Source organism: Chelonia mydas, chromosome 1, assembly GCF_015237465.2.
Source record: "Chelonia mydas isolate rCheMyd1 chromosome 1, rCheMyd1.pri.v2, whole genome shotgun sequence".
Lineage (NCBI taxonomy): Eukaryota > Metazoa > Chordata > Testudines > Cheloniidae > Chelonia > Chelonia mydas.
In genome coordinates this window covers 319,098,364-319,111,681 of record NC_057849.1, presented here as the reverse complement: position 1 = coordinate 319,111,681, position 13,318 = coordinate 319,098,364, and the positions used below count along the sequence as shown (strand labels likewise).

The window sequence follows — 13,318 nt, the reverse complement described above, 5'->3', positions numbered from 1 at the left end:
CTGTGGAAAATACAGAAGATGTTCTTATACATACAAACCATGAAAAAATGGGTGTTTACCACTACAAAAGGTTTTCTCTCCCCCCACCCCACTCTCCTGCTGGTAATAGCTTATCTAAAGTGATCACTCTCCTTACAATGTGTATGATAATCAAGTTGGGCCATTTCCAGCACAAATCCAGGTTTTCTCCCCCCACCCCCCACAAACCCACTCTCCTGTTGGTAATAGCTTATCTAAAGTGATCAATCTCCTTACAATATGTATGATAATCAAGGTGGGCCATTTCCAGCACAAATCCAGGGTTTAACAAGAACGTCTGAGGAACGGGGGGGGGCAGGGGGGGAGTGGGTGTAGGTAGGAAAAAACAAGGGGAAATAGGTTACCTTGCATAATGACTTAGCCACTCCCGGTCTCTATTCAAGCCTAAGTTAATTGTATCCAATTTGCAAATGAATTCCAATTCAAGAGTCTCTCGCTGGAGTCTGGTTTTGAAGTTTTTCTGTTGTAATATCGCAACTTTCATGTCTGTAATCGCGTGACCAGAGAGATTGAAGTGTTCTCCGACTGGTTTATGAATGTTATAATTCTTGACATCTGATTTGTGTCCATTTATTCTTTTACGTAGAGACTGTCCAGTTTGACCAATGTACATGGCAGAGGGGCATTGCTGGCACATGATGGCATATATCACATTGGTAGATGTGCAGGTAAACGAGCCTCTGATAGTGTGGCTGATGTGATTAGTCCCTGTGATGATGTCCCCTGAATAGATATGTGGGCACAGTTGGCATCGGGCTTTGTTGCATGGATAGGTTCCTGGGTTAGTGGTTCTGTTGTGTGGTATATGGTTGCTGGTGAGTATTTGCTTCAGGTTGGGGGACTGTCTGTAGGCAAGGACTGGCCTGTCTCCCAAGATTTGTGAGAGTGTTGGGTCATCCTTCAGGATAGGTTGTAGATCCTTAATAATGCGTTGGAGGGGTTTTAGTTGGGGGCTGAAGGTGACGGCTAGTGGCGTTCTGTTCTTTTCTTTGTTAGGCCTGTCCTGTGGTAGGTGACTTCTGGGAACTCTTATGGCTTTGTGCTGAAAATGGCCCACCTTGATTATCATACACATTGTAAGGAGAGTGATCACTTTAGATAAGCTATTACCAGCAGGAGAGTAGGGTGGGGGGAGAGAAAACCTTTTGTAGTGGTAAACACCTATTTTTTCATGGTTTGTATGTATAAGAACATCTTCTGTATTTTCCACAGTATGCATCCGATGAAGTGAGCTGTAGCTCACGAAAGCTTATGCTCAAATAAATTGGTTAGTCTCTAAGGTGCCACAAGTACTCCTTTTCTTTTTTTGTTTGTTTTCATGTTATAGCTTTCTTTATCACATTGTTTTTAGGACACTTAAACTTTAAAATTAAACTTGTCAGGGAAAGAAACGTTTTCTGTTTGGCAAACATGTCTCTGTCCTCCTTATGGAGCACAAAGTTACTTTGACTAAATCATTTGCTCCTCTTTTACCGTTCCACGTATGGAGGATGCTAGAGAAGTGTGGGAAAGTTTTTGTCAATTAACTTGTGCTCCTTCTGCTGGAGAGCAGAAACCCAGTGAGTTCCTAAACGCATCCTCGCATGCAATCACTATACAAATGAAGTCAATGGGAGTTGGAGATGCATTTTGATTGCAAAATCTGAATACGAACAGTGGCAGAGCATACTCATTTAGTTTCATGGTCTGTGTTAATATCAGCAGAAGTTCGTAATCTAAATTTGCATAAGCCTTTTTATTAAATGAACCTCTTGTAATCAACAGGATGTATTGGTTTATAACTGAATTTTTTTAAAAAAATAGTTGTGTTAGGGGGCTTATTCCTTCACCCACTCACTTCCCTGGTCCTTCTCGCATGAACAGAGAGCAACAATACCCGAAGTCCAAAGGTGCAAACAATTCGATGTTTATTGGGGTGAACTTCCAGCAAGCCTGATTCCAGTTTCCTTCCTTAGTATCCTCCTTCCCAGCTCTGACACCACATAGTCTTACACCTGTGTCCCTGTTCCCATTCCTGCCCTTAGCCAAACATGATTCCAATTTCCCCAGCCCCATTCCCTGTTCCCATTTCCCCGTTTAGCAAAACATGATTCCAATTTCCCCAGCCCCATTCCCTGTTCCCATTTCCCCCTTTAGCAAAACATGATTCCAATTTCCCCAGCCCCATTCCCTGTTCCCATTTCCCCCACCCGCATGCCCACCCCCACACCCCTACTTCCTTGATTATCTGCAGACTATATAGTAAAACTTGAGTTCTGCTTTGCTATACCTTAACCAATCATGTTCCTGAAATTTAACTAACCAATCCTAACATATTGTAACATGATTATGTACCCAATTATATCCCACCACCTTAATTAATTTACACCCAGCAAAATTAATTATACAGCAGACAGAAACAATCACAGAACCAGACAGAGATTATACAGACAAACAATAGCAAAGTGGGAACTATAATGACAAAACAATACAGAAGTGAGGATTTCACATCCCAGCTATTGAAAAGTGAGTTCTTGCCAGACAGGATGCTATCAAACTAAGTTTCCTTTTACATTTTCTAGGCACTTCCCTTTCTCTGGAGGTGATAGTCACTATCAGGACAGGATTGTATTCCTAACAGCCCAATAGCACCTTCTTTCAATGGGACTAGTTTGGAATGTGAGGATGTGACCGTTCACTTCCCAGCTTATGGCTGCCTCTGCTGCTTAGCCAAAGGCCTTAGCCTCAGCAGAGGGCCTCAGACTGTCACAGTAAGAGAACGCTCTTACACCAGCAGACAGTGATTTTGATTCTTTCTTTTATACCTCTATAACTAACCAAGTGATAAGAATATACCTAAATTCTTAGAGTATAGGCCTTTACAGACAGGCCTGAATATCTATATCCTAACTAGTTGCATTTTGGGCCTTAGACCCCTGAAAGTCTCCTATTTAGTAGAATGCATAAAATGGGAAACTAGACCAAGTATGAACAAAATATTCTGAATTTGGTGAAAATGAGGAGGAAGTGTGTCCTAACTGGGAGTACTGAACTGGTGGGATAATAATACATTTTGTGCTTTTCTATTTTTAAAGCTGGACCTGTGATTTGCAGAATGCTGACCTACTCTCCAACTCGAAGAGCTTTAATTGTGGGTTGTGGTCTACAGATGTTCCAGCAACTGTCAGGCATTAACACCGTCATGTAAGTATCTGTTCATCCTTTTGATAAAATATTGGAATAACATTTCATGAGGTTTTTCAACGTTTGGCTTTTAGGCTGAATATTAATGGGGTTCTGAATCATTAAATTGGATATTATATGTATGGAACATCACAAGTATATCATATTTTGAGTATCAATATTTAATGATGGTGAGCTATTATTTAAAATTAGATGTTGATTTCTTTGCATCATGGTTATGGTCAGAAAGATGTTGGTGTAAAACATCCTGCACAGATTTTCTTTATGCCGTATTCAGAGTCTCATGTACTTTACTGGATTTTATTATTGTGCACTTTACTACTCTCTCTATTGCAGACCCCATACTTCTCTGGTTGACTGGGCTGGACTCTACTCCAGCCTAAGCATCAACAAATTGTTAATAATGTTCTATTTGCAGAATCTTTACCTTATTTACATCTCAAAGACATCTATGTGCAATATTAGGACAAACAAAAACTTCATTTGGTTGGACTGGGCAAGTTGCGTCAGGACATACCCCATCAATTCAAATCTTTGGGAGCAGTAAGCTTAGAAAATGAGTAACTCAGTATTTGTATAGGTAGACAACTGTCTGTCATCACCTCGGAATACGGTAAGAGAGAGAGGGTTTGGCTGACTCTCTGTCCCAGAAGCCAGCAGTTCTTCATTATGCTGTATAATTTAGACAAAATAGACTCATTTGAGAGGTCAGGTTTCAGAGTATCAGCCGTGTTAGTCTGTATTCGCAGTTTATACTCTCCTTGAAACCTTTGCTTTGAGCTGTCAGGTTAGATGAAATAGACTGAGCTCACACACCCAAGGTTTGAGCATTGTCTGCAGTGTGGATTCATGAAGGCAGTCATCTGGAAGACCCACAGTTACAATGAGAGTGGCAGTTTCTTCTCCTGTAGAAGGGAAAATAAAACTGTGGCGTGTATCCTCTACTTAATATGTGTAACTCATTAGTGTTTTGAGTTCTGTCTGCACATCTTGCTAAGAACATGCTCCTATGACCTGACCTAGAGAAAGAAGGGTGATTATAATCAAAGAAATACAGGGGCCATAATAGGAAGGGTAGAGTGTAACTGAACTGGGTAATGGATATGACAGCATATTAGAAATGTAAAGGAGAGAAACGTGAATGTTAATGTGTGAATTGTCTATATCATTTTGTTTATGAAGGGGACCATGGTGTGTTCAGCCCATTTCTAGTTTATTAAGTATACACTTTGATTTTTTTTTTAAACTGCACTATAACTTTCAAGATCCTGGTAAGAAGGAGCAAAAGGGCATACGGAATATATTCGTGAATAATAATACTTTAAAATGTTCACATGAATACGGTGTCAGGATATAATGTTAAACGGTTAAACTTTTGATTTTTGAGAATCATTTTATTTGCAACAGATCCAAAACTTCATTACAGCAGAAATATATTGAAATGGCATAAGATCTATAGTAGCTTACTTTGCTTATTCTAAATTGCAGATGTGTTCAGATCAAACATTTTACCGTGCAATAGCTTTTACAATCAGCTTGTAATTGACCTAATTTGATGGTGAGTGTGTGGGTGGAAGAAATTACTGCTATACAATATAGCTGGACTTTATAGGCTTTGCATAGAAAGATGCCTTTAATAAACACATTAAAAAGTGTTGATAAAAGAATAGCGTATAATCATTTACAGTATCCAGCATTTTTTTAAAAAATCAGGATAGTTGATTTCCCTTTTCATTTCACAAATTTTGCAAGCTACGTGAACATTTTCCCATGAAAGCAGTTTCTTTATACAGGACATTGGATATCGGTTGATGGTTTGGTTGCACAATAAATTGGGGATAACTGTTTTTAATTTTCTTTTTAAAAAATTGTTACCTTCAAGAACTGTCTGTCTGTGCAGTAGCTATCTATGTAACTGCATGGTCTTATTTTCATTGTTCTCATCCTCCTAGCCTTTTTATTTGCTGTTCTCACTCTTTGTGTTTGATCTCAAATTAGATTGTATGCTCACTGGGGCAAGGATTGTCTCTCACCATAAGTTCATACAGCACTAACACAATGAGGCCTTTGTTCCTGATTGGGACTGTAGACGATACAACACAAACAGTTAATAATGATAGTAAAACCTTCTTGTAAACCTAGATATATTCCACTAAGTGACTTAGCGATAGTTCCAGTTAGAAAGGAATTATAACAACAGACCTAATATTAGTTTCACAAACACCTACTACCGCAGCTGTGGCAAGTGGCAGTCAGCCAGAAGGGTTGGAGGGACAAAGATGGTTTTATTTCTTAGTGCTCCTCGAAGTTGCCTTGGCTGGTAACGGGCCCCAATGAGGCTGTTTTGTCAGATGAGGTTCACCATAGCACAGCAATACTCTGGCATGTTCCCATCCCCCAGCATCCTCTATTGTGGGGGAAAGGGGCTGACAATTTTGGCTCATTGCTATCTGGGCTTCCCTTACCCTGCAGAGATCTCCACGTAGCCTGTTAAGCTGGCTTTTCACCTTCTCGGAACTGCCAGAGCACTCTTTTACCAGTTGATTTAATGTAGCAGCATTCATGGCAGTGTATACTGTGTTCTAGTCTTCTGGCTGGAGACTTTCCACCATTTGTGAGCTGACAGATTCAATAGCTGTGTCTCCTTTTAAGAAGACAAAGCTCCAGAAGCCTTGTAATTTTTTTCTAAAAAGTTAGTAGTTTACTGATAAATTAATGATAATAGTAAGGTGAATTCAAAATACTGTATTTTAGAGGAGCAGAAGCTGGAGGAATAGTATAATAACCACTCTTCCGTAAAGCTGTGTTTGCACTGAAAAGGATACTACTGTGTCTGTAAAAGAAACAAAAGTTTCGAATCAGACAGACTAGGTGATTAGGAAGCAGGAAAAAAATTGCCAGGCTCATTAGACCTTCTGAAAACGTTCTGAAAGATTACTTTCAAAACAGATCTTGTGGAGTTGTTGAGCATTCCAGGACTAATGGACAATAGGAGAACTCTGAAAAACACATATTTAAAAAACACATACAAACAACAAGTATTGTAGTGGTTTGGTGCTGAAAGGTTTAGGACTCTGCTATATATTTCCAACTAATTTACTTGGAGAACCCAATAATAGCTACAGGAGAGAAATGGTCACTTTCAGTAGGCTGCTTTTTGGTGAGGAATAGAAAGGGAAGGGATAAATGGGCTCGTGTGAAAATTCCCAACGACTCTGTCGCTAAGAAATTCTATAGTAAAATGGAAGCGTTTGACAGCATATATAAAAAGAGGTTCATATGACATCTACATGTATCAGATAGCAAAACTCCTGCAGCATATCTGGCTGCACAGACAGACGAGAACTGTAAGCATAAGCAGAAAGCCGTTATGGGTATGTCTGCACTGCAGTTAAAAACTCGTAGCTGGTCCTTGTCAGCTGATTTGGGCTTGTGGGGCTCAGGCTGCAGGGCTGGTTAATTGCAGTATAGACTTCTGGGCTGAGGCTGCAGCCTGAGCTCTGAGACTCTCCCATCTTTCAGGGCTGGAGATCCCGGGCTCCAACCCAAGCCCAAACATCTATATTGCAATTAAATAGCGTCTTAGCCTGAGTCACCGGGCCTGGGCCAGCCTCGGGTGTCTCATTGCAGTGTGGACATACCATGAAACTGTGAGAGCTGAGTGCAGAACAATGTTCTCTCCATTAAGGAAATGGATCTAAAACGGGAACAAAAAAGCGGACTGTCTAAGCAGACAAATGATTCAATCAGCGTGGAGTAAATTTTGGAATGCTGAATTTGGTCACTAGAAAAGTAAATGTCAAGGACCAAAAGTTCTTTTTAGGGGACAAGGAGACCGATACCATAGGATATATTGTTGCAAAAGAGTCCTTTTGGGATTTAGACATATTTGAAGATTTTACAGACTCTAGTCCTGGAATGCCCTGATTTCTGATCTAGTATTTTAGAGGCAAGTGGTTCATCTCGATTCTCCTCTTATCCTCACAAGATACATTTTGAGAGCACCAGACCAGATAAAGCCTAAACAAATTATTTTGTTTTCCAGATGGAAATTTAAATGTAATGCCAAGGAGCTGTTTGATTTCATCTTCAACCACATTGTATTTTTCAGTTTCATAAATTTTTCTAATAGCCATTTGAACAAACAGAGCTTAAGTCCTTCTGTGTTTCCTTACCACTTTACCTTGGATTTTCATAAGCCTGTTTGATCTTTATTAGTCCAAATTAATAAACATGCCACTTGTCTTCATTTAATTTTAAGTATTTTTGTGCCCCACCTCCTTCCAACAAATAAATTAAATGTAATTATTATACATAATACATCTATGTCTGGACTTGGTCCATAGACATCTTAAGTCCGTAATAAGCTTGCACTGATTAAAAAAAAATACCAAGAGAACAAGAAATGAAATCACAAAAACAAGCAAAATTTCCAGCTGGCAAGAAATATAACAAGAGAATAAAAAATACAACAAAGAAAGAAAAGCTCAACAGAAAAAGAGAAGAAAAACAGAGTCAAATAAGGCAGTTAAGAATAAGAGATAAAAATGGAAAAGACAAAAGAGGGGAAAAAGAGAAATAGGTTTTAGAAACAGAGACGCCGAAGGAAAGTTAGAAATATTTAAAAAGAAAATGAAAAGCGAACAAATATCACACTGAGTATAAATGAAAGAAAGAGAATAGAAACTGCATAGTAGACATAGATTTGGAGATTGATGGGAATGAGGCCAGGATGCTTTTGAAGATGAGTAGGTATTGGAGAAAAGTCTAACACACATCTAACAAAATAAAGAAAAGCATTTCTCGACAGGTTTAATAGTCTCTTCTGCAATGCACTCTACTGCAGTTATAGGGTCTGATCACGTGAGGTTCTGTGAGCCCTCAGCTTCTGTTAACTTAAATGGGATGTTGAAGGTGCTCATCCACTCACATGACTATACCCAAACAGACGGAAAGCAAGCTCCCTCTACTAATGCATTTGCTAGTATTGTAGCTAACTTGGTAAGAGTATACAACTGACTTCCATTACAGTAGGAGGAGGAAGGGTGGAGAAACACTACTTCTAATATCCATTTATCTTCAAAAATAAAACACTGGACTGACAGTCCACGGAGTAGTGGTACAGATAAACATTTATTAAAGACACTGTGGAAATTTACTGATGATCCTAATAATGTTTATACCCAATTAATAATCTTCAATTAGGAATATTTTTAAAGTTAAACATTTACAACCAACCCTCACCTATCCTCTTGGGGGAAAAAAAAAAAGAACAGGATTGTTTTCTGAAAAGGCCATGTTCTCCAGTAGCTGCAGCAGACTTAGAGGGGCTGTATCACGTTTGCAACAGTTCAAGATGTAATTGGAGAGTAACACTGGGACTCCAATAGTCCATACATTTACTGACTCCAGGGCATGAGGCTTGTTTCATAATTACTATTTTTTTTAAATCACTTAGTTATGGACGGTTTTTAAAAATTTGTCTGGCGTGCATAACATAACTTCACTACACTCCATGTTGCCTCGCTGAGACTAGCTTTTTGCAGCAGACCCACCAGCCAGACTGCACTCCCAGTTCCCAATGCCTGGAATGTAGCCTGTTGCAGCAGGTTGACAGGTCTGAAACCAACTGTCATTGTCTTAGGCTAAGTCTATACCACCACTTATGTTAGTATAAGTTTTGTCGCTCACGGGTGTGAATAAATCATCCCCATGAGGGACATAAGTTACACCGACGTAAGCACTGCTGTGGACAACGCTATGTAAGTAGGAGGGCTTCTCCTGCCAACCTAGCTACTACCACTCAGTGGTGGTGGATGAATTAAGTCAATGAGAGAGCTCTCTCCTGTTGGCTTAGAGCAGCTACACTAGAGAGCTTACAGTGGCGCAGCTCCATTGGTGCAGCGCCGACGCTGTAAGCTCTCTAGTGTAGCCATCGCCTGAATGGGAATCTGTTCCCTTTGCGTTAGGAAACTAGAACACAGTCTCTCTCTCAGGAAAAGCAGTGACTTTTTGATCTAAAACACACATGTTGCAGTTTTTGTTCCACTTGTCTGTTTGCTCCACTGCTGTGACAGCTACTCCTCATCATAAGATATGGAGTCTGAATAAAGTTCACCCCACAAGAGAGTGCATTTTGTTAGCCGGGCCTGGAGGGATGACAAAAGGAAAGAGTATGGCCGTGATGCAGCCAAGATTTCAACAAGACTATTCATGTGCTCAAAGTAAAGTATACTTAAAGGTTTTGCTGAGTTGGGGCCTAAAGAGCTACAGAAAATATGTGTAGCTTGTCTAAGTGCCAACAGAGAGGGATATAAACCCACAGATAAATGAAGAGTGTAAACACCAAGGTGAGAGAAAAACTTAGTGTGGCACAGGTAAAACGAGATGAAACTAAGAAAAGGAAAACTTCAAGTTGCAGATGAGGAAAACTTCCTGACAACAGAGTATTCGGCTGTGGGATTCAGAAAAGTGAGGGAAGCATTTAAAAGCTTTCTTGTTTCTTCCATTAAGAAAACATATGGCTCATGTTAAAAAGCTGAGGTGACTGTTCTTCGTGATTCTTCTTCCACTTCTTTCAATGTAAATGGTCCTGAGCACACAAGGAGTAAGACATTGCCCTCAAATGCACTGCAGCACCTTAACTTAAATCACATTGGATTTTACTATTAGCTTTCTGTTTGGTATATGTTTGATGACAGGTAGTGTCAAATTACACATGAAAATAGCTGTATCTGAACTAAATCAATATTTTTCTGCGTCTTATGAAATGGAAGTATCAGACTGAAGGAGAGTGGTGTTTGTTGAAGACCAAGTTTTATAGAGTGAACTGTAGATAAGTTACAGTAGAATAAACTACTTTGATTTTTCCTATAAAGTAGAGGATAATACTCTCATCCTCTGAAATATGAAAGGCTGCACACCAGAGCAGTTGTAACTTCCAGCCTCCTTGAACATCAAAAACTTTAATATCCCATGTGATGCTTCTGAATTGCTTTGAAGATCACATGGAATGGGTTATTTTAAATGGCACTTACTATTTATCTATAGAGCGCTGCAAATGTGTAAGATGCTTTAAAAAGTGCAGACTAAGACATGGTCCTCACCAGGAATAGCTTATAACTCTCAGAGAAACAGTTTGACATATGAAGGCCCTGCCTGTCTGGAGGCCAACGTGCCTCTCTAGGAGTTATACATTCACAAAAAATGAAAGAGAAACGAAGGATAAAAGCCCATGAAAAATGGAGGCATTTGTTTCTCAGGCCATCCTTTCCTAGTCACCCTAGTTCTTTGTCCCTTGTTTAAACACGTATCACGAAGCCTGCTGGGTAGCCTGACCTGGAATGATCTCGTTAGACTAGATTTGTGATTTTTATTACTGCCAACACATGGGAATAAGGGAGCATAAGAAGCTCTTCATATTTGAGAGGACAATGCTGGGGAAAGGAAGGTAGCCTCCATGGGGCTGCTACTCCCCCTCCTGAATAGGTGGGTGGGCCGGACACAGAATGGGTGGCGCCTAAGCCCTGGTTTCCATCATGTCCCCAGCCAGTACAGCTAAACTATGCAAGGGGGAAATAGTCTGTGTCAAGTTTAGGAGGACTGGTGCAGATTATTTCCCCTCCCTGGAGCAAGTGGGGAGCCAGGCACCATACTGTGACTCTGGTTCATAAACTGGGCCCTGGCCTGCTCTTGGGAGAACTACATGGTGCCCCTTACTCAGGGCATGTGGCAAAGCCACAACATATCCCGTGATTAGTTCCAGCCCATTTGGTGCATTCATTATCACTTATAGCATTTGTATTTAGAATATCACATACTAGGAATGAAAAATGAAAGGCTATGGGACAATCATGTTTGCCATCTTCACATTTGCCACCTTTTATGTGCCCTTTCCTGTGTTAGAAAAGTCTATTTTTTTCATAGTTTAGAATTTTTGACTTACACAAACATTGTAAAGTACAGCACTTTCTTAAACATTCTTTTATCTATTAAAAGGTACAAAAGCTAAAACAATATACTGAACCACATTTACAACAGCTGGGAGCTGGAGAGTTTAGCGGATGGCTGCACTAGTCCATAAGTTATTAGTTCAGATAATTGTAAAAGGGCAATTGACAGTTGTTCATTAGGACAGGGTTAAGGGATACACAAGGAATAAAGGCAAAAGGAGACACATCCCAAGGTGAAACCATAAAAATGAGCACTCTGTCTTAATATTGTGTTCAAATGGAGATGAAAGATTAGAATAGCATTTCAAACTGTTTTAGTGAAAGATAAAGTAAAGGGACTGATGCACCTTTTTTCACCTTATTGTGTTATATTTGTGTGATTACCAGAAAATTACCATCCCCAAACTCATCCATTTCTTCCTCACCATAACAATTTTACATTCAACAGCAAACACTTTGTCCAAACTGTGGGAACAGCCCTGGGTACTGTGATGGCTCCCCAATGTGCCAAATTCTTCATGGGCCACCTTGAATTTCTGGACAAATGCACCACAAAACCAGTGATATGCCTGAGATAAATCAATTATTTATTTCATCCTCTGGCCAGATAACTTAAACTCCTTCAGAGATTTCCACCACAATTTCAACAATCACCACCCATCCGTTAAACTCTCTCTGGAACACTCCCGCACCAACATCAACTTGTTGGACGCCACGATCAGGTTCTGCAATGGAACCTTACAGACAAGCATATACAAGAAAGCCACGGATCCCCTCGCCTACCTTCATAGATCCAGTAGTGACCTCAAACACACCAAGAAATCTGTTCTCTACAGCCAGGCACTCAGATACCACAGAATATGCTTTGAGGAGAAAGTCCAAGATATTCACCTTAAAACACTTAAAACCACCTTCACCAAACAAGGACCCTTCACCAGAGAAGTAGATTTCATCATGGAACGAGCCACCCAAATACCCCGAGAAAATTTGCTTCAATACAGAAATGAAGCCCCCTCTGACCAGACACCCCTAGTTTCCACACAGGCACCCATACGGGGTATCATCAAACTACTACACCCCATACTCGATGGAGACCCCACCCTGAAAGAAATCTTTTCCAACCCCCCTCTTCTGGCCTTCAGACAACTCCCCCACCAACTGCTCCAAGCTCATCATCAGAGGCAGGCTCCCCACAGACCAGGACACACCAACTCAAGGCACAAATAGGTGTTTCAAAATCTTCCCCCTGAGCATTTGGTATGAGAGAGAAGGTGGTTCAGTTTCTATGCCCTGAAAGTGTTTCTAAAAGTTTTTTAAAGGATGAGTCCCAAAGATAGAGAGCTGGAGAGTGATAGAAGAGGTTATATAACTAGAGTAATAGGATGAAATCAAGAAAAGGAAAATTTATGATGAATATCAGAAAAATATTTCTACTGCTGAGATCTAGATTGATGTAGTCTCTTAAGGGAAGTAGAGAATGCTCATCATTTCTAACTTTTTGAACTTGCCCATACAAACCAGAGCATATGTTATATAGCGCACTCTGTTGTGCTTTATAACATTGAATTATTATATTTATAAATTGTAAAACAAGACCATAAGCTCATACAAAAGTAGCTAGCCTTATTTCAATTGTATTTCTTGCACACAACCTCCCCATGAATTGTGTGTATCTGTAATATCATACATGTTTATTTTAATTAGATTATTATTTAAGATCTAATTTTAAAAACAGTAATGATTCAGCCTTGCAAACATCCTCCAAGACGGATTGATAATGATTTTCTTTCCAGCCTAGTTTGGATTTTATCTTTTGTAAAAAATGGTATGTGGTATAAAATGCCTAATGGAAACAAGCTCGGAGTACTCCACTTAGTTTTATTCACTATATTGCATTGTTCCACTTCCCTACAGCTTCTCTTCCTTTCTGGAACATTTACTGTCCCCCATTTTCACAATATATGAAATGTTAATATTTGTCATTCTATTTTCAGACTATTCTGAAGTTATAAAAGAGGCAAAAGTAAATTTATATTATCTCACATATTATGGTTTGTAAGCCAATCAGTTACTATAATAATGAGTGTTAAAAGAATTACTATAACTAAACTTTTTTAAATAGTTAATGTAACTATTGTAACCTT

At 39.6% G+C, this 13,318-nt stretch overlaps 1 protein-coding gene across 1 annotated transcript in view; it reads left to right on the top strand.

The window, feature by feature from the left end:
• Positions 1 to 13,318, top strand: part of SLC2A13 (solute carrier family 2 member 13) — a 317,159-nt gene that overhangs the window by 160,463 nt on the left and 143,378 nt on the right. Inside the window, exon 4 of the mRNA XM_007056429.4 lies at positions 3,114 to 3,222. Coding sequence (XP_007056491.3) covers positions 3,114 to 3,222 — 109 coding nt within the window. The remainder of the gene's footprint in view (positions 1 to 3,113; positions 3,223 to 13,318) is intronic.